At 45.0% G+C, this 25,254-nt stretch overlaps 1 protein-coding gene across 2 annotated transcripts in view; it reads right to left on the minus strand.

Annotated features, from left to right (window-relative positions):
• Positions 1–25,254, minus strand: part of PC (pyruvate carboxylase) — a 2,223,386-nt gene that overhangs the window by 35,854 nt on the left and 2,162,278 nt on the right. For both annotated transcript variants that reach the window (XM_086938550.1, XM_086938549.1), the window contains 2 exons: positions 24,516–24,760; positions 1,031–1,210 (listed from right to left, as the gene is read on the minus strand). In XM_086938550.1, the coding sequence (XP_086794676.1) occupies positions 1,031–1,210; positions 24,516–24,760 (425 nt within the window). The remainder of the gene's footprint in view (positions 1–1,030; positions 1,211–24,515; positions 24,761–25,254) is intronic.

Raw genomic sequence — 25,254 nt, forward strand, 5'->3', positions numbered from 1 at the left:
AGCATAGTGGCATTCTAGATGCCTGAAACCATCCCAGATTACTTTTTTACGTACCAGATAAAGGGAATGCATATTCTCACCTTGGAAATCTAATTACTTTTTGTTTTGCTTGGCAAGATATGAAAGCACAGTGCATTTGGTTGCAAGTGAGAAGGAGTTGTGAAGTAATATTTGGAAAGGGGCCCCCACTGCGGATGAAGCACCAACATGTTATAAGCACCGGTGTCCTAAACTAGTGCCTTTGAATAAATCTTAACTAGAGGATCACTGAGTCCACTGCTAGAGGGCGCAACCAAGATGTGGTGCTCTCTTCCAAGCCAGTGGGGTGAGCTGATGCCCCCTTCCATCCTAGGACTGTCCACTTTGAAGTTGGTGCATCTATCAACAAAGACAGCTAGGATAGCCTGCTGCTTCATCAGACTGGTCGCATGTATTCCTGCCCCAGATCACATCATTCTTTAACACTGTTGCAGCCACCAATTATTCATGTTGTACTAGCTCCTCAAATACCACCTGGCTGAAGGCTGTGCACCAGTTTACTTACATCATGGTCGTATGCACTCAACCCTACAGCCAGAAATCCATTGCTCACCAAACGATTTGGAAGCCCGTAGAACGATTCAAACTGTCAAAAGGATCAATCTATGCCCATGATAATGGGAATTTTGTCTTTTTATGTTCTGCATTTGAACACCTTTAGCTCTTCTAAAACCTTGTGAAATGAGAACAAAACCACAGGCCTTTTTAAATCATCTCCCCCTACGCACATTTGGACTTGGGCAATATCATTGGTGTAATGGTCTCATCTTCGATTTGAAGCACTCTGGGATTGTCACTACTGAAATACTTCTAAGTCTTTCTAAGGTACAACTACATATAAAAGTACACATCTTTAAGTATAGACTCTTCAAAACATAGAAACTCCTACACATCACAAGAAAACCAGACAGTGTTATTTAAGATCCTTCAAACAGAAGGCTTTAGAAAGGCATGGGCTCTAGAACATTCTGGAAGTAGGGGGCGCTCTTACCTTAGAACGGAATGGCTCTGGGAAACCGCCATGTGGCACTCCAATGAACCCTTGCAGGTACTCCACAACAGACAGCGGGAAAGACAGTTCGTCTGCAGAGTTCTCCACCTCCTCCCGAGTCAAGCCATTGTGCACCATAAACTGGGCCAGGTCGCCAACTATTTTCGAGGAAGGCGTGACCTAGGCGAAAGATGCGAAAAAGGTAAATACATCAACACAGGCAGGGTACATGGGCTCCAAACGTTGCAGTGAGTTAGCTTTGGGATTACCAGATAATCCTAGGAACTACAATCTGCCTCACTTTACAGTTATAAATCACAAACCTGGCAAAACTAACTATCCGCATCACACATATTTTGGATGTAGCAAAGGGGTGTTATTGTTTAGATTGCTCAAGCCTAATGCGCAAGCTTAATACAAAAACACAAGTTTGAATTCCACATTAGAAATGCAACTACATGCATTCCCAGCTCTTTCATCCTGTCAGATTTCCTACAAGCTGACAGCAAATCGACCAGCAGCAATATGCACGGCTGCTGCGAAAATCAAAACATTCCATTGCTGTTTTCAGAAGGATACAAGAATCAAAATGATCAGTGCCCGAACCAGTGTTATCTTAAGGATTTTCTGGGCCCTGGGAAAAAAGTATTTTGGTTGCCCCTTTTCAGAACAGCTTTGAATTTATGATCCAATTTCATCACTATCATGCTCTCTTTGGCTATGTCCCTTACAGTGCAGTGGAACACTCGTCCAAATACTAAATGTGTTTGCATGTCATTTTCAGGGATAGTTATGTGTGTTTTCAATATTGTAATACAGCAGCTGCTCACCAATATTGCTGCAAATAAACTCTGACACCCCCCATTTCCGATATGTGAGGTCCTGTTTTGATGTAAAATAAACTTTTAATGGATTTTGCATGAAACAAACACATTTCTCAGCAAAATGTTTGTACTGGACTCACACATCACACACATTAAAAGTAAATTAAATGAAAACATTATTTAAAACTATCTATTTAGGAAATATTCAAGATAATTAGGACAGGACTCCGCAGAACAGAGCTGGCTCTATCATGGTGGCCCCAGAAAGGCTGGGGCCCTACACAAGAGCCCACTTTGCCCATGCATTTAAACATCTGGCCTGAACCTTTGTAACTGTTCTTGAGGATTCTTTTAAGCAGTGTAAAAGGAAATTATTTCCTCTTATACCCTGGTTCTTGGGTTAGGACAATTTACTCTACTGATCTTGAGTAAGAGTCGGAGCAGGCCTACAAGTATGAACAAGAGACGCCTTGTTTATGGCCAATTGGCGAAGCAATGTAGATGGACTGTGGTATCCAACTGGGATGAAATGTGACCTTTAGGATTTCCTCTTGGTGTTTGCCTCAAGGATGTAGTCAAGAGTTTTAGAATATTGCAAATGAGGTTCCCATGGGTGGACTCCTTACCAGCTAGGACTAAGTTGCACTCACATTGCGGACACATGAGCAACCGAGAAATTAGGAAACTCTCTAAATTGCCATTCATTCCTCACAGAATCCTTGTAGCGAGCCACAAGAAAAAAAAGATGAATTTATACCTAAAACGCGGATTTATAAAAGCAAACCTCACTTGGAGTCAACAAGCTCTATGGGGTGGCAGGATGGAATTGGAAGCAATTTGAGGCAAGACAGAGACAGATGCCATTTTTCACTTGCAAGCAGAGGTCGAAGTGGGCAGGACGGGAGGGACATGACATGACCATACTTTTTTGATTTATGAAAAACCATTTCCCTACTTTTTATAAAAATACAATTGTCCTGGGATAGTTAATTCAGATAGTTTGAATGCCTCAGCTTAAGTGTCATTCTGTGAGTCTCCAATCCTGTGAAACCGAAGCCGGGCAGACAGCTAAACAAGCCATCATGCCAGGGTACCTACTTGCCTGAATGAAATGCAAACGTGTGCAAGGAGTTAATCTGCAAATGTATAAGGTAATCTGCAAATGTAGAGTGCTTGGGAGCCGGTACTGACTTTAATTGTTCAAATCACTCGCAGGTTTGTGATGACAAACAAATTACTTACCTTTGGAAATGCATTATCTGGTAGAGACGATATATAGCTGCAGACTCCTTCCCTTTCAATTTCCTAGGCATCAGAATGGAGCCGGAAACTTTTGTATCAGCAGTACCCCTGCGCGGCGTCAGGTGGTTCCGTCGCGTTGTCGACGTCACTGGCACCCAGGTGCGTGGACATCAGTTCCATTTTCATGCTTTCCACGCCAGAAGCGTAGAGACGTGAAGTGAACCGACTAGTGTGTGTTCAAACATGGGCCCTGAAAAGGGAGCAACCCTAGTCCTATAAATGTGTCCACCCAGTGGGGGGGGGCATGGGTTGGTCTGTAAGGAATCTGCAGCTAGATATTGTCTCTACCAGATAATGCATAAACAAAAGTAAGTGATTTGCCCTTCTGATAGAGACTTCTAGCTGCAGATTCCTTACCTTTGAATGGTAACCCAAGCCTTAGCATCCAGGCGGTGGAAGGCGGACAAACTGACTAAAATAAGAAGTCCTGCAAGACCAAATGAACAAAATGCCCTTCGCTGCAGATCTGACTGCCCAGACAGTAGGGCTTGGCAAATATGTGCAGGGACGCTCATGTTGCTGCCTGGCAGATATCCAGGACTGGAACACCACGAGCCAACGCCATGGTTGCATCTTTTCTCCTGGTGGAATGGGCCGTAAGCCCTCAAGAGACTGCTTTTTAACCAGGGCATAGCAGATCTTCACACACAAAACGATCCAGCGCAAAATCGGTTTGTTTCTTAACTGTCAGACCTTTTATAGCCCCTACATAGCCCACAAAGAGTTGGTCATCCACCCAAAACTCTTGTGTGGTCATGGCAGAATGACATTGCTCTTTTTGGGTCCAGACGGTGGAGTCGTTTCTCCTCTTTAGAGGGATGTGGAGGAGCATAAAAGGTGAGCAGGGTAACAGACTGTCCCAAATGGTATGGGGTCAACACCTTCGGTAGGAAAGAAGCCCTGGTGCGAAGCACCTCTTTGTCCGGGAATACCATACAATAGGAAGGCTTTGATGATAAAGCCTGCAGCTCACTCATCCTCAAGGGAGATGGTCTTGCCACTTGAAAGGCTGTCTTGATGGTAAGCAGACAGAAGGGACAATTATGTAACGGCTAAAAGGGAGCACACATGAGGTTAAGTGAGAACCAGATTCAGATCCCACTAAGGCATGATGAAGGGCAAAGGGGGAAACATACCTACAAGCCCTTTCCGAAACCTATTTACAACAGGGGTACTTAAAATAAAGAGGGTTAGCCAGGCAGCTGTAGGAAAGCGGAAAGAGCAGAAAGATAACCTTTGTAAGCACCCAGAGCAGAGCCCTGTTGGGCAAGGGTAAGAAGCCACAGGTGTGTCACCCTCCCAGGACCTCTGCAACAAACTGAGCTCCTACTTCTATCTGGAAATCAAGTCCCTCTACGACAACTTCAACGGACAGACACCGGACACCGAAACCACCCCTGCCTCTAGCAACGCCAGCCAGCCTACCATATCCGCCTGGACCCCGGTCACCACCGAAGACACCGCCATGACCATGAAAAGCATTCACTCAGGAGCTCCCACAGACCCCTGCCCGCCGCACATCTTCCACAGAACCGCAGCCACCATAGCACCTGAGCTACGATGCACCATCAGTTACACTTTCGAAGCCAGCACTTTCCCCGACTGGAAACGCGCAGAAGTAAAGCCCCTCCTCAAGAAGCCCTCTGCGGATGCGCTGGACCTAAAAAACTACTGACCCATCTGCCTCCTCTCCTTCGCGGCCAAAGTCACTGAGAAGATCGTCAACGTCCAGCTAACGAACTTCATCGAAGGGAACTCCCTCCTTAACCCTTCCCAATCCGGATTCCGCAGCAACCACAGCACCAAGACGCTCTCCTCGCTGCTACGGACGACATCCGCATTCTCCTCAACCTAGTCCACACTGCGGCCCTCATCCAACTAGACCTATCTGTAGCCTTCTACACCGTCTCCCATCGCATTCTCACCCCCAGACTCCACCACGCCGGCATACAGGGAACCTCCCTCCACTGGCTACAATCCTTCCTCACCAGCAGAACCCAAAGAATCAGTCCTTCCTCTGCGAACCCACAGAGATCAACTGTGGAGTACCCCAAGGATCATCACTCAGCCCCATGCTCTTCAACATCTACATGGCACCCCACGTTCTTTAACATCCAGATGGCCCCCCTCGCCACCATTGTCAGACAGCATGGACTCCGCATAGTAGCCTAGGCGACGACACCCAGCTCATCCTCTCCCTCACAAAGGATCCCCACACCACCAGATTCAGCTTCCAGGAAGGAATGAAAGACGTTGCAACCTGGATGAGCAGCAGTTGCCAGAAGCTCAACAAGAAGAAGACAGAAGTCCTCGTCCCCTGACCCAGCCCCTCAGCATGGGACATCACCTGGTGGCCCACTGCCCTCGGAAACCCCACCCCTCCCACGGACCATGACCAAAACCTCTCAATCATACTCAACTCCTCCCTCACCATGACCAGACAGATCAACGCCGTCTCCTCCACCTGCTTCAACACCCTCCGCAAGACCTTCAAATGGATCTCCACTGAATCCAGAAAGACAGTCACCCACACACTCGTAACAAGCCGACTGGACTACGGGAAAGCCCTCTAAGCCGGGATCAAAAAATTCCTGTTCCGCAAACTCTAGACCATTGAGAACAGCGCACCCAGACTCATCCTCAGCATCCCACGACATGAACACATCACCCAACACCTGCAAAACCTCCACTTGCTCCCCATCGAGAAGAGAGCAACCTTCAAGCTACTCACCCACGCCTACAAATCCCTCCACAACACAGGACCCCAATACCTTAACGGAGGAGTCTCCTTCCATGTACCCAAGAGAAACCTTCACTCCGCCAACCTCGTTGAAACCCAGGGCATCTGTGAAGCAAGAGCCGGCAGAAGAGCCTTCTCCTACACAACGGCAAAGACCTTGAACAAGCTTCAACATCAGATGCTCAAGACCTGGCTCTTCAGCTGCCCCGGAGCTGAACCCCCCCCCCCCGCTCCTTGAGGCCGTCACAGGCGAGTAGCACGCTTCACAATTCCCTGACTGATTGATTAGAATATTGAAAAGAGACGCAGAAACGGGGGGCAATCGACTTTTCAGTACAATCTTTTACATGTTTTTGCCAACAGCAGGCATATACCATTTTGGTGGAGGGATGCCTGGCCGCCAGAATAATTTTACAAACTTTGGGAGGAAGGTCAAAATCTATCAACTGTTGCCACTATCTCCACACAAGGAGGCGGAGAGTTGACAGGTTTGGATGGAGGACCCTCCCCTGCTGCTGCGACAGAAGATCCACCAGTAGGGGCAGCCTGATCGGAGGATCGACGTTCATTTTCATAAGGTTGTGATACCAAACTCTCTGTACTCAGTCTGGAGCCACAAGAATGACTCGGGCCCAATCGTTGCTGATCTTCTTGAGAACTCTGGGCAGAGTGGTATAGGCGGGAAGGCATACAGTAGGCCTGAGCGCCACCCTCGACAAAAAGCGTCACTTAGCGATAGCCGCCTTGGAAATTCCAACACACAGTACTGCTGACACAGCACATTCTCTTCTGAGGTGAACAGATCTAACCAAGGCTCTCTCCACTGTTGAAAGAGACCTTGCATCCACTTGTAGGGGAAATGCCAATTGTGATCAGCTAGGCATCGATGGCAGAGTTTGTCTGGCCTGTAGTTCAAAGAACCTGACAGGTGTTGTACCACCAGGGTTATGCCCTGCTGTTCCAGCCATGCCTAGGGACACAGGGGCCTCTTGACAAAGGGTCCATGATCCCATCCCACCCTACTTGTTGCAGTACCACATGGCAGTTGTGTTGTTTGTAAACACTAGCAATAACTTCCCCATGACGGAGGGAAGAAATGCTTTCAATGCTAGTTGGATCACCCGGAGCTCCAAAAAGGTTGAAGTAGAGTCCGTATACCGCCGGAGACCAGAGTTCTCTGAACTCCACCTCTCCAATATGGCCATCCCATCCCAGGAGTGATGCATCTGTCACCACTGAGAGATCTGGTCGGGGAAGGGCGAGGGGTCTGCCCCATACCTAATCACAGTTGTTTAGACACCACTTCAGGTCCTGTCCAGTTCCCTCAAAGATCTGGAGCAAAACAGATTCCCCTGGAACTTCAGGTTCCACTGCGGAGCCTAAATATGCCATCTGGCATGATTAACCAACAGGATGCAGGAGGCCATGAGGCCAAGCAGCCTCAGTCATTCTCACCAAAATCCAAGTTAGTGGTTGAATCATCGGTATCATAATTAAGGCTCCGGTGTTCCATTTAAATGGATTTTTGCATATAAACACGGATAAATATTTTGCCTTTGTCTGTATTTATAAACAGAAATGGAAAAAGGCCAGTAAATGTGTTTAACAGAGAGAATTTTTTGTAACTTCAATAACATCACTTATTTGCGTCTCTGGCTTGCTCAGCCAGGTTTCAGCTAATTCGGATACTATCTTTTTGTTAGGATTCCGTTTGAAATGGCTCCAAAAAAGAAACAAACACTTTTGCTGGACATGTCGTCTTTTCCTGAAATTTTTTGCTTTTTGAGTACAGTCTTGGGACAGAGAAAAAAAGGGGAACATTTTTTCTAAACTTGTAAAAATAAATAAAGACACAGTGGTCACAAAGTGGCTAGATAGGTTTTTATTCAAACCTAAACATATTAGCACCACTTTACAGAGCTTGCCAGTATGCACCATTCCGAGAGTTACTGAAATCGGTTGTTGCCATAAGAAAGGCAGACATTAAGGGGCCATCAGGCCTCCCTATGTCAGAGTATCCTGGCTGGGAGCTATGGGAGGAGTGGGTGGGAATGCACACCTAAAAGCAATGGAGGGAAAACAGATGCATACAGGTTATCACTTCACATTACTTAAGAGAGGCCTGCTTTTGACTTTCTTTAGTCCCTATATATAAAAGATAGGCATTCACTGTTAGATGGGTCGGTCTGTCCCACTATTTACACAAATAACAATTTAAATACCAGTACTTCGTTTTATTTCTTTTATAGCGCTACATTGACAATAAAACATTTGTTTGTAAATCAATGTGTAGGATGTGTTACAAAAGACAGTGAGGGTTACAAGGTGTAGGAGCTACATATCCTTCATAGCTCACTGTGCTATACTAGAAGGATTACTCTTTATGAACTGCAAGTAACAAAAAGATCTTTGTTAAAAGCAGTGACCTATTTACCCATCTACATAAAACTATCTAAACCTATAACAACCAAGTGCGCATTGTCTATTTGAATAAATGTGAAAAAAATACTGGCTGCAGCGTCTTTTTCCTGCGACAAAAATAAATATAGATAAATACGTACGGAAATGTAAAAAAAATGAATAGCATAAGACCGGGAGCCTTAGTCATAATCTGAATATCCTGGACTCGCTGCTCGGGAGGATCAGCCCAAAAATGCGCTGTGTCCAGAACAGCTGTGATGAATAGGAGATTCTGAGAAGAAGTCGGGTAGGAGTTCGGCATGTTTATAGTGAATCCCAGAGAATGCAAAAGGTCCATTGTAGTCTGGCGAAGGGAAACAGCAGTCTGGGGCGAGCCAGCGTCAACAGCCCGTTGTCAAGTTAGGGGAAAACTGAAACCCTCAACCTGCGAAGATGAGCTGCCACCATCACCATTACCTTAGGGAACACCAGAGGGGCGCAGGTAAGGCCACAGGGGAGCACCATGACCTTAAAGTGCTCATGGCCTACCTTGAACTGCAGTTAACGCCTGTGGGCTGACAGGAAAGGGATGTGAAAATATGCATCCTGCAGGCCCAATACTACCAGCCAGTCATCTTGGTCTAGGCAGACAAGATTGAGCCAGAGTGATCATCTTGAATTTCTCCTTTTTGAGTAACAGATTGATGGTTCGGAGATCTAGAATAGGTGTTGGAGTAAGAATTTTTACCTGCACAGCTATCCAAGGACACACCTGTCACCTGCACAACATGACCCCTGTGTGGGCCCTGCTGTTTAGAGGTTACAGGCCTCAGTTACATTGCCCTGGGCACTGTCATTTTCTCTTAGCTTAAACAGAAGCAGAAAGCAAGTCTGACCCAAGATTCACCCAGCAGCTCTTGTCTGCAAGGCTCAGCACTCCTACCAGGCCCCCACCTCATTGTATATTTCGCACACACTGTAGAAGTCAAGTTCCTCTATAAATCTTGCAACATGCCCCACGTCCCCCACCTAAGCCATGAATAGAATAAGGGAAGTTCCCACCACAGCTACGTCAAGCAAGATATCCGATAAACTGAGGATAAGTGTAGCGAAGTATTATCGCAGACTGCCTGATTGACACATGAATAGAACCCTTCAAAACAATAATAACACATTTCTGATTAATGACAAACTTCCAGTCAGAATGGCAGGAACTCAGTCTAGGCTAGCATACTTGCCACACAATTACGAGAAGGTAGTCACATCTACACTAATGATGGGAAAGTCACCAGGCAGGGGCGTGAGAGGCGATAGAAGGATATGTGGTTCGAGGTGACGTAATATAGAGTGACCATAGGCCCCTCACCCCTGAACAAGTATAAAAGGGTGGTCCGCCCGATTATCGTTGAACTACTCCCGTCAGCACATGGGTGGCGGACAAGAGTTTTTCCCAGGGGTTACTCGAGATAGCCCCTGTTTCATGTACTTAGGTTTCATGTACTTAGTTTCTACTCTATTGTATATTCTGCTGTAATGAAATGCTTTTTCCTTGTTACATTTAAAGTTGTATTCCATTATTTGAAATGTTATGCTTTCTCTGACTTTGTTTTATCCACACTGCATCTAAAGTCTTTGAACTTATACTTCCAGGACATCATACATGCAGTGGTGAGTGTGCCTAATGATATGTGCTTAACCTTTTCTATGCTATCTACCATAGCTCAGAAGTGTACTTAAAGTATAGTCTCTCTCTCTCTCATAGCAGCTGTAAACTGTACTTTACAAACTCGTACTGGTCCATGTGACTTTCAAGAGAATGCTGGGTACAGGACCAAGTACTATGTGGATTTTATGCTATCACTGATTATTTCTAGAAGCTGTGTCTTCAAATAAATTGTACAAACTCCAAGCTTCAGTCTCCAAAAGCTCATATGTATGTTTTTTCCTGTTTAGAGCAAGAGGTCCAGGACAGCCCCGGTGCAATTTAAGCCGCCCTATTCCCCTTAGTTCTCACTCACGGTCTCGCCAGCGCGGCTTCTGAAAGCTGTGCACTGAGTCCCCCTGGCCCCTCCTGTCCCTAATAAATCATCCCCTCCAACAAGTGGTGACCTCGTGACGTGATAATAAGGAGTTAAACTGACAGGATGCAGCTGGTTCCTAAGGAGGAAGTACTAAACTGCTACACGACTCTGCAGCCATCCTGCTGGACCATTGTGAGGGAAACACTGGGCTGAGGGTAAGCATACATAATATTGTGTCTGCCCGCCGCTGCGCTGTCTCTCTCTCTTGGGTTTGGCCGAATGGTGGGCTTTGTTGTGATACAGCGGTACATCTGATGGTCCAGGCTTCCTGTCTGTTAACCTTGTTATTTGATTCTACGCAGAGGAGGGATTGTGTGCTAAGTGGAGACTGAGCCTGACAGTTGGGTCATTATTGAGATATATGTGTTTCACTTTGCTTTATAAATAGTCGCATGTTATTGCTAAGCCGCGTGTAAATACTAAGAAGGATTGTAGCAGTCGCATTGTCAAGGCTTATTCTATATTTACTCTTAAACGCGGTGCCTCTCTAGAGGGAGGGGACCTTTAATACATCTTTTAGGCTTTTTTAAGTGACCCTCTGAAGTTTCAGGGAAGGAGGACCGCATGTGGCAGGTCTCTCAGCTTATTTTGGAGCCTCTCCACAGGGGGAGGGCCTTTGATACATCTGCAACAGGGTGTCAAGGAAGGAAAGGGTTGCGTCTAGCATCTTTTTCAGTATATTCGTGCAAGAGATCCTCTGTTTGATAGGAGTGACAGAGACGAGGTAATCTCTCATGTCAGTAGTCCATGAGAAAGAAGGAGTTTCAGCAGGTCCGATTAGCTACCGTGACCTTTGATCTTTCCTTAATTTAGCGGTGATATCCCCTGCTGTGTGTCCAGGGAAGAGTTCTGTGCGGGACTAAGAAGTTTATTTACTCATATTGTAGGCATTATATTTTCGCCAAGCTGAACGTGATTTATTAATTATTGTTGGTACGCCTCACATGTATAAAGAACACTCTAGCACTCTAAAGGCCATAGAGCGTGATTTATGTAAAATAATTGTTGAAGTGTTTACATTTTACTTTCCTCTTATTAGATGCCTGTTTAGACACAGACCGGCATGTTAGCGCCTAGTGTTTAATGGTGAATGTATTTTTAGGTTCATAGAACAAAACTTGTGTGATTCTTACTGTTTTCATGGGCTCTTTTTGTTGGGAGTCACTGGCTCGCACAGAGGCTGACCATAGCGAGACTATACTATTGATTTATAGGTGTATTGTGATCGTTCATTTTTCCTTGACTAATTATAAACTGTGAACATCGAATTTCTGTGTAACACTGTGTTGTCTGGCCTCATACCAATATTACCACTTAAGGGTAAAAGGCCTGCTAAGTAGGGACTGCTGTGCACAACTGTGATGTCTGGCCCCGTACCATTATCACTTAGGGGGGGGGCCCGCTAAGTAGAAATTGCTGCTAAATATATTTTGTGACCATCATTTGAAGACTGTTCTTTTAGCGAGATTCAATAACTAGGGAGATTGTAAATGCATTTCTGTGTTTCCCATGTATGTTGATCTGCCACTGGCTAAGCTGAAGAGAGTCTATAAGCTACAGCATTTCGAGCCACACGGTTGTCACACATATATATATTTCTTGTTTTCCTTTTTTCTTGCTGCTGTTAAACTGCGTGCCCTTCTGGCATTCAGGATTTCCCCTTCCCTCTACAAGCAACTGCAGGCTTCGCGAGGGAAGTCTCAGGGAAGTGCTCTGCGTTATTTTTGAACTACAGATCGTTTAGAATAAATAAGAAATGTTTTTATTTTTTTAACTGCATTCCACGCTAGGAATAGGATACATGAGTATAAGAGGTATCCAGTCATCATAGAAGCATTGTGCTTGTGGTAAACTGTCCCGACCCCGAAAACAACGGACAGGAGGTCAGCCTGTTTTTAATACATATACATACATATAACAAAAGAAAGTACAGATGAGCTATAGTGGACAACAAATTGAGGTAGTCCTACACATATTGAACAATAAAATTGTATCAGTGCAGAACGTGAGCGCACAAACTTATAGAGAATTTAACAGAAAGGAAATTTCCTTAATATCTAGGGCATGGGACTTGTTGGGAATCCCACTCACACAGGGTACTGAGATAAGGGCATCCACATTGCATCTAGTGAAACTGTGCCTCCCAGTGCCAACGTATACATCCCCCACTGATGACACACAACTTACACTCCAGTCAGTAGGTAGTGTAGTAAGTAGCGAAAGCCCTGATACTGCTCCTCAGTGTTCACTCACACCGCCTCCTCCAAGCACCAGCTGCCCGGAGGGGCAGGAAGAGTCACAGGATACCCTCACTCCACTAGGCTGTGAGCATAACGCCCATGGGTTGCATAACAAGCTGCAGCAGCAGCTATCACCAAGACTCACAGAACTATTACAAAGACATCCTTCCACGACGCATTATCCAGAAATCTGGGCATATTTACAAAGACGCATGTTGAAAGGAGATTAGTTTCGCCACATTTACTGCCACAGATAGCCTACCTCAAAGATAACTCGACCCTAGGAGATGAGCAGACAGCCCACACAAGATCCAAGACTACAGATTACGGTACACATAGTGAACGGCTGTGTTGTTGCCCTTTCTGAGGATACAGCAACATCCCCTGAGTCTGTCTCACCCCTGACATGTACAGTCATTTTGACGCTAATTTCAGCCCTAGGAATTGACATAACACACTTGCAGCAGGTAAGACTGACAATAATACCCGGTGGCGTTGCACACTTACGCCAGCCTACACACCACACAGAAGGATAATGTCTAAACCCACAGTACATCCACCAGCCTATGACGCAGATGACATTAATTTAGGACGGGGTATAAAGACTGACATAGAACTCTTATCAGATGTCCAGGCAGCCGTAGGCCCTGACGATGCCTCAGCCCCAGACATCTCAGATAATTCACAAGATAGTACTTCAGAGAGTACATTAGGCCAGCTATCCCTAAGTTCGCAAAGCCCAATACTGCAGGATGCAGCTTCAGTAATGCCAGGTCAAATTGACACGCTATTGATAATAAAAATGAGACGTGTCCAACTCTGCAGCCCCCAGCAGGAAGAAAATAAAGAGAGCCATGAGGCCTCTGGTGCTTCACAGCACAGCTCCTACATGACACTCCCCAGACCTGACCGCCCAGTACCCACTTCCCTCACTGAGGATCACGATACCCCAAGAACAAGAACAAGACATTATGGCCCATTCCGATTCCCGAGCCACCAGCATTGCAATACACAGAGTCAGTATAATGAGTGGCAGCCCCTTAACACAGGTCCTAATAGAGAGGAAGAACACCTGCTACAATTCGATGAAGTAAAGAAAGACAGCGAACAGTATCCCTCTGAGGTAGTAACTGAGGGAGACATTAGCAGGAATAGGACAGAAAGTGACCTATGCCAAAGAACAGGTAAAGAAGTAGGGGACGTGTCACACACACAGTACTCAAGAAGCCCCACAGAACATACAGCAGCACACCAGCAACTGTCATTATACCTAGCCAGTATAGGGGATAGAATGACTGAGCAGATGGGTGCAAAGAAAAAAAAGGCACCAAATGAAGTAGCTAGTAGTGTGAAGGAGGTAGTGCCACACAGTGGTGGAGTCCAATCTATCATGCCACAGCAAGGGCCATGGATAGACTTACATCAGGAACATAAAAGTGCAGCCACACCACAGATCAACATAGCAGCTTCTCTCACAGCCAACTACTTAAGCGTGCCCCAAGCTCCGTCTACAGTCATTGATTATAACACTCAGGTGACTCGACCACCTACACCTATGCCTCAGGCATCACCTCCAGTAGTTACACCACGTAGGCTAGAGAGACCACAGCTAGAGCGAGACAATTTGGATCTGCCAAAAAAGATGTTCGAACAGGCAGAAGAGAGGAGAAGGCAGAGAAGAAGAGAGATAGAAAGAATTGCAGTACTAGGTGACTATGGGCGACTGGATGACGTCCAACAGGAATATGATGCATCAGGTACAGCAGGTCTGCACACCGCCAGATTTGGTGTACTGCACCATATGACCCTTGACAGGCCAAGACCGCCACTGATCAATGGTCTGACGCCAAAAGAGATAGTGATACTTGGAGAAGGGAGTGACCTGTATGTCAATCCATTCTCAGATAAATTGGCAGACTGGACAGAAGCAAATGCATCTCAAATGAAGGTTTGGCCCCAAGAGGGTTCCTTTGAGCCAGATGAAATGGCCACTGCTGAAGAATGTATATTGCAGGGAAATGGAAATGACGATTGGAACTATACCTACATGCGCGAAGGCCTAAGGGTCTGGAAGAAATACGCACGCAGGTATTGTCACACAAGACCCACAGGGGTAACACACCAGCTGCCCCTGCTGTCCAAGGAGGTCAATGACCCCCCTACCTCAGTAACTTGGTCCCTAACGGACAAAGAAAATTTAAAGAGAGAACTCCCACCCCTCATGGAGGGTGCGGGAAAGTGGATAGAAGCCTTTGAAAATGACACTTCAAGTGTGTCATTGGCTATTTGGGATATGAAAAGCCTACTCACATCCCTGATTGGAAAGGATGCAGAGGATATGTTTTCACGCATCAACACAAGGCTTTGCACCACTAATCCAGAATCAGATGGTGATCCTTTCAATAAAATAAGATCAGCGCTATGGAACGAACTGCGCCAGAAGTTTCCAGATGTCTCAGACATCGGATCTCTAATGTCACAAATAAGGCAATTAGCTATTGAGAACACAACTGCTGAATTAGAACAGCAGAAATTAAAGAAAAGAAAGACTCTTGATGCAGTTAAGCTAGATACACCAGTGAGTCAAGTGACTACTGTCACCAATGTTTCACAAAGTGCCTTAAATATACCAGGAGGTAACACACAGGTAACAACACATCAGATACAACAGGTACCTCAGCAACACATGCCTGTGTACAAAATGGTGCCCCAGACACAAGCCCCTGTATCACAGGGAGCTTCAGTCCTGCCCCCCATTGATTCGGTTTCACAGGGCACCATCCAGCAGCACAAGGCTGGAGGCAATTCAAGTCAGGATAAACCCACAGACAACTCTAGTGTGTCCCTTGTTGTCATGTCTCACAAAGATTAGAGAGGACCCAGTTGTGAATGTCATGATTAACAACAACACGTATAGTTTTTGATTGACACAGGTGCCATATTCTCCTGCATCAAGGGGAGGGCACTGCCCACTTCCAACTAGAGCGCAAAAAGACTAGATTTCTCTGAAAAGATATTAAGGGTCCCTTTCACAGAACAAGTACGAATAGAAATAGGAGATAAAATTATTGAGGAGCGTCTACTTCATGCACCACAGTCCACGTGATTTGATGGCCAAATTAAATATGAAAGATAAGAATATGTTTCAATGAAAAAGGCACAATGCCCTTTTCGGTTCCCAAGTGCACGCAGACTGTCAGTTCTATGTTTGCATTTTTGTTCAGAAATAGATAGTTATGTTATGTGAATGGTCAAATATAATTCACACTGTATATATCGCTAAATATTGCAAAATAGAGCAACTAACTAAAATTATTTATTCTTACGTCCCAAAATTCAGCAGCAGCTGACACAGGCACAAGAAAGATATAAAATGATGGAATGGAATGCACACTAGTTGCATCGCATTTCTTTTCAGATATAGACACGAGATCATGTGCTGCTAGGCCTATTGAGCATTTCATCCTTCTAAGGTGGATTCAAGAAATACCTTGAGTTGGGGACAATAGAGATCTGCTGTTTATCATAAATATACCATTCTGAGTGAACATGTGCATTACAAATAAGCCATCTTTATTTCTACAATACGATTCGTATATTTTACATATTGCAAATAGAAACAGCACATGTTTTCAGATATTAAAAAGAACTGAAAAGCCAACGGGGTTGTATTTTTTTTTTATTTTCGGATCGCGTTCACAAGTAGCTTTCCTGGCCAAGTGCATATTCTGGGCGTAGAGCCAAACAGGAAAAAGGTTTCCTGTAGTCGACAGTTACCAATAAGATTGATGAGAAAGGGAAAAGTATTGTGTAATAATACGTTGGTCTATGGAAATGAGCAAGAGAAATGAGTGGCCCAAGATCACACAGTTAGGTGAAATAAATAGTAAGGAATATGTTAAGATGAATGAGAGGAGATAAGGAATACGTTTTCAGATATGCACAGCTGTACAGTAGTTACTTCACACAGGCCCAGTGCTGGGAAAGTAAAAATGAATACAGATATAAAGTAGATTTCTATGTTAAGAGGACGTATGCTGGGAGAAAGCAATGCTCAGTATTAAAATGTTGTCAGACTGAAATGTGCGGATTTTAGAGGTGGTCGTATATCTGAATTATGAATATGAAAGCAGTAGCCAGAAGGCCCGGACATGCACCATCTCTATCCCCAGCACAAACTGACTGTGCCCTCCATTCTGCTTGCCCAAAATACACCCTCAACAGTGCAAGAAGATACATCATGCCCATACACTATTGGTAATACACAGCACTATGATTTTATTGCACAGCTGCACCTTAGAGAGACACAGAGAAGTGCCCCACCTGAAGAAAAAATTGAGGAAAGAGAGGGGAGTACAACAGGATATTTCATATTTTATTTTGCTGACAGACGATGACAGGAAAGCCTGTCATACCACAGGCCCTTCTGCAAATAGCGCTCAGTCAGTTGCACCTTCCTACACAGGCCTCTCGTGATATCATGTCCACAACTTTGCAGACAGAGTGGTTCATCCCCAGTGCCATGTGCACCCTTTTTAGGGTCCTTTTTAGAGCTCCACATTAACTATGTAGACATGATTGACAGATGCCTAATATTAAGACACATCATGTTAGTGGTGTGCCCCTTTTTCACTGTGGACTTAAGTTGGACCATGTGTCCATTATGACGCAAAGGCCGCAGCTAACTTCCTACTTCATGAGGTCATATGTCACTGAGGATTACTGGATGCCGTTGCAGTGACCCGCAGTGACAGTGGCAACAATGTTAGGCCTGTTCAAAGCCAAGATCAGTAAGATAAGTGCCACAATTGGGAAGGAATGGCTATATTGCCTTCTCGTTGCTCTGTCTACACTTAGAAACACTCTCAGCTCTGATCATCACATCACATCTCATCGGCTTGTCACTGACAGATCAATGAATATGGTTGTTCTCTCCACCAGACTTAAAATAAGATACTGGGCCCTCTTCTGATATTATAAACGATGAATAATTGTTCATTTATGTGCACTAATGCGTGCTCCAAAGTTCCTTTCCATCCAGATATCGAAGAAAAGAACAAGGGTCCTATCTCTGATGAACTTCCGCCTATCTGCTTTGGGACACACATCTTTGTAAAAGAAGCAGTCCGGAAGTGGAGAGACTTTAAATTCAATGAACACTTGCAAATGAACTTTTTGAGGTTCCACTCGTCACCATCCAAGATCTGAACATTGAAGACATCATGTATCCACAGACTTTACAAGAACGTGAAGATCGAATGATGGCCTACGGACTGAGACGCAGCAACATAACAACTCTCCATGTCAAGATCTTAATTAAAAAAGATATGTACAGCAATTATTTTCTTTATTATGTTTGTAGTTTCAGTAACAGCATTTCACTGGTTAGCAGTGCAATCTGAGAGAGAGAGAAAAGTTACTAGCAATATTACACGTCCAGTGAGGGTACACCATACACACAGGAAAAAGAATACAAGCTAAAGTCTCCTCTCCTTTGCTTCCTAGGTAATGGAACGGTACCTGTGGGCAGGAATGCCAATTACAAGAGCACTAGTCTTAATTCGGACTCGAAGTACAGCACGTCCATCCTCATTGGCATCTATTGGATATGTGGAGAAAATATGTATCTGCAGCTGCCTCCCCAATGGCAAGGACTTTGTTCTATCTTGACGATGCATGAATGGCATCTCGTCGTCCCAACAGCGAACATTTCCCGCATCCACACACACCCAATGGCAGGTGATGTCACCCTGCCCCACCACCGAAAAAGAGAAGTCAATAAGTACTCCTCAGATGACACATTCCATGAGATTCCGGAAGATTTCAACGATGCTGAACTTTTCTTTGGGGGAGCGATCCCCATGTTCCAGACAAAAGCCAATGCTCAATGGCTCCAAGTAACAAGATATGAACTGATGCAGCTTGTTAACAACACCCGTGATGGGTTCAACGCCGTGGAAGAAGAACTACGACCTTTGAGACTAATGGTTCTGGAACAATGCTATGTTCTAGACCAGTTAATTGCGATGAATAGTGGTGGATGCGACAGAATGGGAAAATAGTCCTGCTGTGTCTTCATTTTGGCCGATGATGCAGATAACGGAACACTTACAAAGGCCATTGAGGACTTGGACAATTTGGGGAGACAGATGCCTGAGGATGGAAGTGCAGAAGCAGATGTTTTACGTAATTGGTCCAACTTGGACTGGATGCCTTCATGGCTATCTGCAGTACTAAAATTTATAATGCCTATATTATGTGTGCTTGTGGTTGTGTAATTTTGAACACAGATTATGTTGCATTATGTTAGAAGATTAAGGTCTAAGATAGTTGAGATGAACTACACAGGTACATGCATGGGACAAGGGGAAGATGTATAGATAGCAGTGCTGAACATAGAGCGTACCATCCCTGACCCTCACTTAGCGCAGGTCCCCTCTCTGAAAGTCAGTACCTCCCTATGAGACCATGTGTAAGAGATTGGACCAGAAGAGGATTTAGGAACAAATTCTTCATAAAATTGCCCTGGCCACCCCCCGTCTCCAGCTAAGTATGCAGTTCGAATGATGTTTAAAGATGATTTGATAAAGTTCGAATTTCGAACTTAAGGGGGGAATGTTGGAGTAAGAATTTTTACCTGCACAGCTATCCAAGGACACACCTGTCACCTGCACAACATGACCCCTGTGTGGGCCCTGCTGTTTAGAGGTTACAGGCCTCAGTTACATTGCCCTGGGCACTGTCATTTTCTCTTAGCTTAAACAGAAGCAGAAAGCAAGTCTGACCCAAGATTCACCCAGCAGCTCTTGTCTGCAAGGCTCAGCACTCCTACCAGGCCCCCACCTCATTGTATATTTCGCACACACTGTAGAAGTCAAGTTCCTCTATAAATCTTGCAACATGCCCCACGTCCCCCACCTAAGCCATGAATAGAATAAGGGAAGTTCCCACCACAGCTACGTCAAGCAAGATATCCGATAAACTGAGGATAAGTGTAGCGAAGTATTATCGCAGACTGCCTGATTGACACATGAATAGAACCCTTCAAAACAATAATAACACATTTCTGATTAATGACAAACTTCCAGTCAGAATGGCAGGAACTCAGTCTAGGCTAGCATACTTGCCACACAATTACGAGAAGGTAGTCACATCTACACTAATGATGGGAAAGTCACCAGGCAGGGGCGTGAGAGGCGATAGAAGGATATGTGGTTCGAGGTGACGTAATATAGCGTGACCATAGGCCCCTCACCCCTGAACAAGTATAAAAGGGTGGTCCGCCCGATTATCGTTGAACTACTCCCGTCAGCACATGGGTGGCGGACAAGAGTTTTTCCCAGGGGTTACTCGAGATAGCCCCTGTTTCATGTACTTAGGTTTCATGTACTTAGTTTCTACTCTATTGTATATTCTGCTGTAATGAAATGCTTTTTCCTTGTTACATTTAAAGTTGTATTCCATTATTTGAAATGTTATGCTTTCTCTGACTTTGTTTTATCCACACTGCATCTAAAGTCTTTGAACTTATACTTCCAGGACATCATACATGCAGTGGTGAGTGTGCCTAATGATATGTGCTTAACCTTTTCTATGCTATCTACCATAGCTCAGAAGTGTACTTAAAGTATAGTCTCTCTCTCTCTCATAGCAGCTGTAAACTGTACTTTACAAACTCGTACTGGTCCATGTGACTTTCAAGAGAATGCTGGGTACAGGACCAAGTACTATGTGGATTTTATGCTATCACTGATTATTTCTAGAAGCTGTGTCTTCAAATAAATTGTACAAACTCTAAGCTTCAGTCTCCAAAAGCTCATATGTATGTTTTTTCCTGTTTAGAGCAAGAGGTCCAGGACAGCCCCGGTGCAATTTAAGCCGCCCTATTCCCCTTAGTTCTCACTCACGGTCTCGCCAGCGCGGCTTCTGAAAGCTGTGCACTGAGTCCCCCTGGCCCCTCCTGTCCCTAATAAATCATCCCCTCCAACATAGGACAAAGGCCTTTGTTCTTTTTGGGTATCAGAAAGTAGCCAGAATAATGACCACTGCCTACTTCTGATATCGGAACCCTTTTATAGCCCCTTGACCAGGAGAGCTGTAACCTCCTCTCTGAGCAAGGTAAGGTGATCCTCATTCCGGCAGTTCATGAGATGGCGGTAAAGAGGGAGGGAAAGACTGGAAAAGGGAGGGAGCAACCCCTTCAAATGATCTGCAAGACTAATTTTTCAGATGTTATGGAATGCCAGTGAAGGAGATGATGTTGGATTCTCCCTCCAACTGGACAACCATGGTCTTGCAGAACCAAACTAGTAAGGCATTAAGTCTGCAGCTGATGAGGAGTTTGTGGCTGATGACTTCTGGCTACCATTCCCAAGTGATCGGAATGCACTGCGTTCTCGCACATCTTGGGAACCCTGCACAGGACAATGACTGGGGTAAGACTGACATGGTTGAAAGCCCCTTCCATAGCCACAAAAGGGGCAAAAGGAAGACTGGGTTTGAGGTGTCACAGAGAGGCCCAGGGACTTGGCCATAACCTGCGAGTCATTAAAGCACCCCAGCACAGAGTCTGCCTTCTCTCCGAAGAAACGAGTCCCATCGAAGAGCATGTCCATGAGGTTGACCTGGACATCTCCTGAAAAGCCAGATGTTCTCAGGCAAGTGTGGTGACGCAAGGCCACAATCAACAAAAACGCTCTGCCCAGCGAGTCAGTAATATCCAGACCACACCCAATGGTGAACTTTGCTGCATTTCTCCCATCTTTCACTGCTTGGGAGAGGATGGCCAGGGCGTCCTCCAGGACCTGTGGCAGCAAGTATTTCCCATAGGGTACGGGAAAAACGGCACAAAAAGCATGTTCAGCAACCACAATAATAGGCTGGTGGAAGAAAAGCTCTTCTTCTCAAGTGTGCCAGCTTCTTGGTTTCCCTGTTCTGGGAGCAGCACGGAACGTGCCAAGGGATGTTGAGGCTTGGACTACCAAGCTCTCGGGTGGGGTGAACATTTAATATGAACATATCGATAATCCCAATCAATTATATAATAAAATAGCTCTAAAAAAAAAGAAAAAAAAAAGGAACAATTCCATATAAAAACCGCTTTACAAGATCCCCACATGCCAGTAACGTACTCATGTGATAGTTCCTGGCGCAGGGAGATTTTTTCTCCGCAATGCCTAGGTCCAGCTAAGGAATTTAGCCATGGCAATAACAATATCTGCTCGAGTATTTGTTGACAGAATGCTCAGAGCTGTCATGCCCGATCTAGTACCTAGGTTTGAGCACAACGGCTTCAGCCACTTTCGACGGTGGTCCTTATAGGCCGGGCACACAAACAATACATGGGTTAACGACTCCTCCTCGGATGAGCACGAGGGACAATTAGTTCCTGACACCTTATTCCATTTTGCAGTGAATGATCTTAACAGGACAGAGGGGTAGCTAATCCCCCGATTAGCACTTAACTGGCATGGAAAGAAAAGAACTGACGTCCGCGCACCTGGGTGGCACCTATATAAGTGACAGCAACATCACAACTGGTGCCAACGATGCAGGGTGGACCTGCACTGAGCACATGACATGGCGCTGGGGTACAACTCACGCAAAAGTTTCCAAATCCAGTCTGACCCTCGGGAAATTCACAGGTAAGGAATCTGCAGCTAGAAGTCTCTATCAGATAAAGATTTATTCTTTTTGAGTGTACTGCAAACTGACCTGTGCATGCTTTTTATTGTAATGGTATTTATATAGTGCTAACGACCCCTGATGAAGAGCTAACACATAGGTGTTAGTAAATAAATTGCATTACGTACAGTCTGGGTATTACTAAAATCTATATTTCGGAAGCAGTATTTTATCTTAGACTGCTACAAAATGTGCAAAAAGGTTCATGTTATACTGTGTGTAATACAAGTTTAAAATAAAGACTAGCATATTCACAGTGCTTGCTGTCACAGGATGTGACCTCGTAGCAGTAAAAATACACAAGCCACTATTCTCCACTGCACCAACCAAGATTTAATTCTGTGGCTCTCTGGTTACACACAGATCTCTACAGTGCATTAACTTAATAGAGTTTTCAAAATGTACTACAGTGCATTTCCCACAAACAACTTTTTTAATGCATTTTTCATTTAAGCTCTGCGTTATTTTATATGTGGCTACCCAAAGGTGAAAGACCAAAAAAAGTAGAGAATGTTTTTTTTTAGCCACACCTTTGACCCCGCCCCCACTGCATTCAGCATCGCAGTTCCCATACTTTTTATAATGCACTTCGACTACTGCTAATAAGGGAAGATTTTCTAAACGTTGGTTGCATGAATAACAACTCTGAAGTCTTGCATATTATAGATATAAAAAAAGAATGTCAGACTATCTCAGGCATGGAATTGAAGCTGAGGAATCGGTTGAATGAAAGTATGCTGAGTAGCTACAAAACTATCTCCCCAGGTGGGTCGCAGGGCTGGAATAACGTGGAAAAGCGCCATAAAACTATAACATAAGATTACTGCCCCCTCCTCCCCCTGCCCCCGCCCTCCCTCCCCCTCGAGAAATGGCACTCTTTAGACCCCAATGCCACCAAAACGCTGCAGGCAGCGCCTCGAGGGAACAAAGTAAACAGAATGGAAATGTCCTTTCCAGGAGCTGGCATGACAACGGCGAGGCCATCTCGCTGCATCCCTCCGTCTCACGCGATTAGCAGCAATGGAGGCAATCTGAATATGTGCCTGCATTAGGACCTGCCACCGCCTGTAAATTGTTACGGACGTTATTAGAAGTTGGAAATTGAAAAAGCCTGGTATTTAATTTTTCAGCCATTCCAATCCCCGGGCTGCATATCTTAACCAAGCAATCTTTATTTTCAAAAGACATGCGTGCAGAGCGCCTCGCTGCCTGTGTCTCACTCTAAATGACACTGATAAAGACGAGGTTAGGGGATGTGTGGGTGGATTTCACAGCCACTGGCAGCTCTGGGCAAAGTGAGTGAGGCCAAATTTAAAGGGACCCTCTTTCTCCATTTCTTCAGTGGCGTTTTCAGTACGGCCTAATCAACATGTAACCGTACTAGAGGCAGCACCCTTCCTAAAGAAGAAATGTAAGGAAAAAATTATGGCAATAGAGTTTATTCTCCTACAATTGGCTTTTCTGTTTCAAATAACCAATTTCCTCCTGCACGTTTTTTATCTCCAGGATATGTCCAGCTGCAGAAACCTCACTAGTATCATTGGTGCTTGCTCCAAAGTCAACTTAAGTGCAGATTGGAACATCAAGAAGCTACCAAATTGTCCTGCAGTGTCTATGAGTTTATGATCTAAAGTTCAGAGACCTGTAGCGATTCCAGTGGCACTGCTAGAAGACGGTCCGTGCACCCCACAGCTCTTGTAAATGCCTGTTATGAATGCCCACTATGGGTCACAGGGGTGTTCTTGCACCACTGCTCCAGCGGAGTCAATCCTGAGCCTACTTCTGAGAGGCTCACTGAGATAGCACTTGTGAGATTAAGGTCACTTTTCTCCCGAGACCAAAACCACCTGTGTTGCCAAGCACTTGTCCATAGCTGGTTCTACCCGGACCATAGAACTTGCAATGCTCACTTCACCAATATTACTCTCTTTTGGAATAGGTGATATTGCTTCAATCTGGGAACATTAGGTCCTCTAATTCTTACCTTTAACGTCAACCCACTCTACCAGTCTGTTGCGTCTACATTTCTAGAACTGGCCCAGGCCCCAAGCCAGATCCAATTCGCCCCCAGACCTGTTTTAGTTGTATCCCTAACATACATATAGTCAACAAAACTCTAATGTACACTGCAAACCGCTCTCATTTCAGTCCCCTACCCTCCACGTTTTGGCTACAGTACTGTTTTGCCATCTAAAACCAAAGGCGAGCCCTGACCTTGATGAGATCCCCCAGCAGCCTGTTGGCTTCCACGTAGGCCTTCTTCACTTCTTTGAACTTGTTTCCCAAGCCCATGCTGTGAGCCTGGAAGTGCAGGTTGGTGTACTGGCCCCCAGGGATCTCGTTCTCGTACACATCAGCATTGCCAGACTTCATGGTCGCAGTGCAGTCAAAGGCGGAATATAGACCACGGGCCACCTCCCAGTATTCACTATAGTCGAACACCTTCTCGAGCTGGATTCCTGAGGAAAGAAAGTTGAAAAGAAACTAAGACAAGCAAAGCAAGAATTTGAATCGACGAGAAATGCAGCCCTTTAATCCGATACCGAGTAAATGCATCAATAATACTTTCTCACCCCCACCAGGAAAGTGCTCCACTAATATATATTCACCTGAGCCTGGAGATGCCAAACAACAAAGCTAAACAGAAAAATGATCTTAGAAAAAGATATTGTAAAGACATTTCATTTGATGGTAGAATGTTAAGATCTAGTTGCAGACTACAACAAAACAGGAAGAGTTACTGAAAAGCATCCACTTTTTTTTACTAAAAAAGTGACAAGTACGACCGAAGAGGTAGGAAACTTATCAGAATAAATTTGTGTCATGGAATGATAATAGTCCGGCATATGAAAATAAATAGTTCTATGTGGCCCTGACCCACCACTTCCACTCAAACACAAGTGTCATGGAGATGGACAACTTCATTTACACTCTCCACCGACCTCTCAAGAGT

Source organism: Lissotriton vulgaris, chromosome 9 (genome assembly GCF_964263255.1).
Source record: "Lissotriton vulgaris chromosome 9, aLisVul1.2, whole genome shotgun sequence".
NCBI lineage: Eukaryota > Metazoa > Chordata > Amphibia > Caudata > Salamandridae > Lissotriton > Lissotriton vulgaris.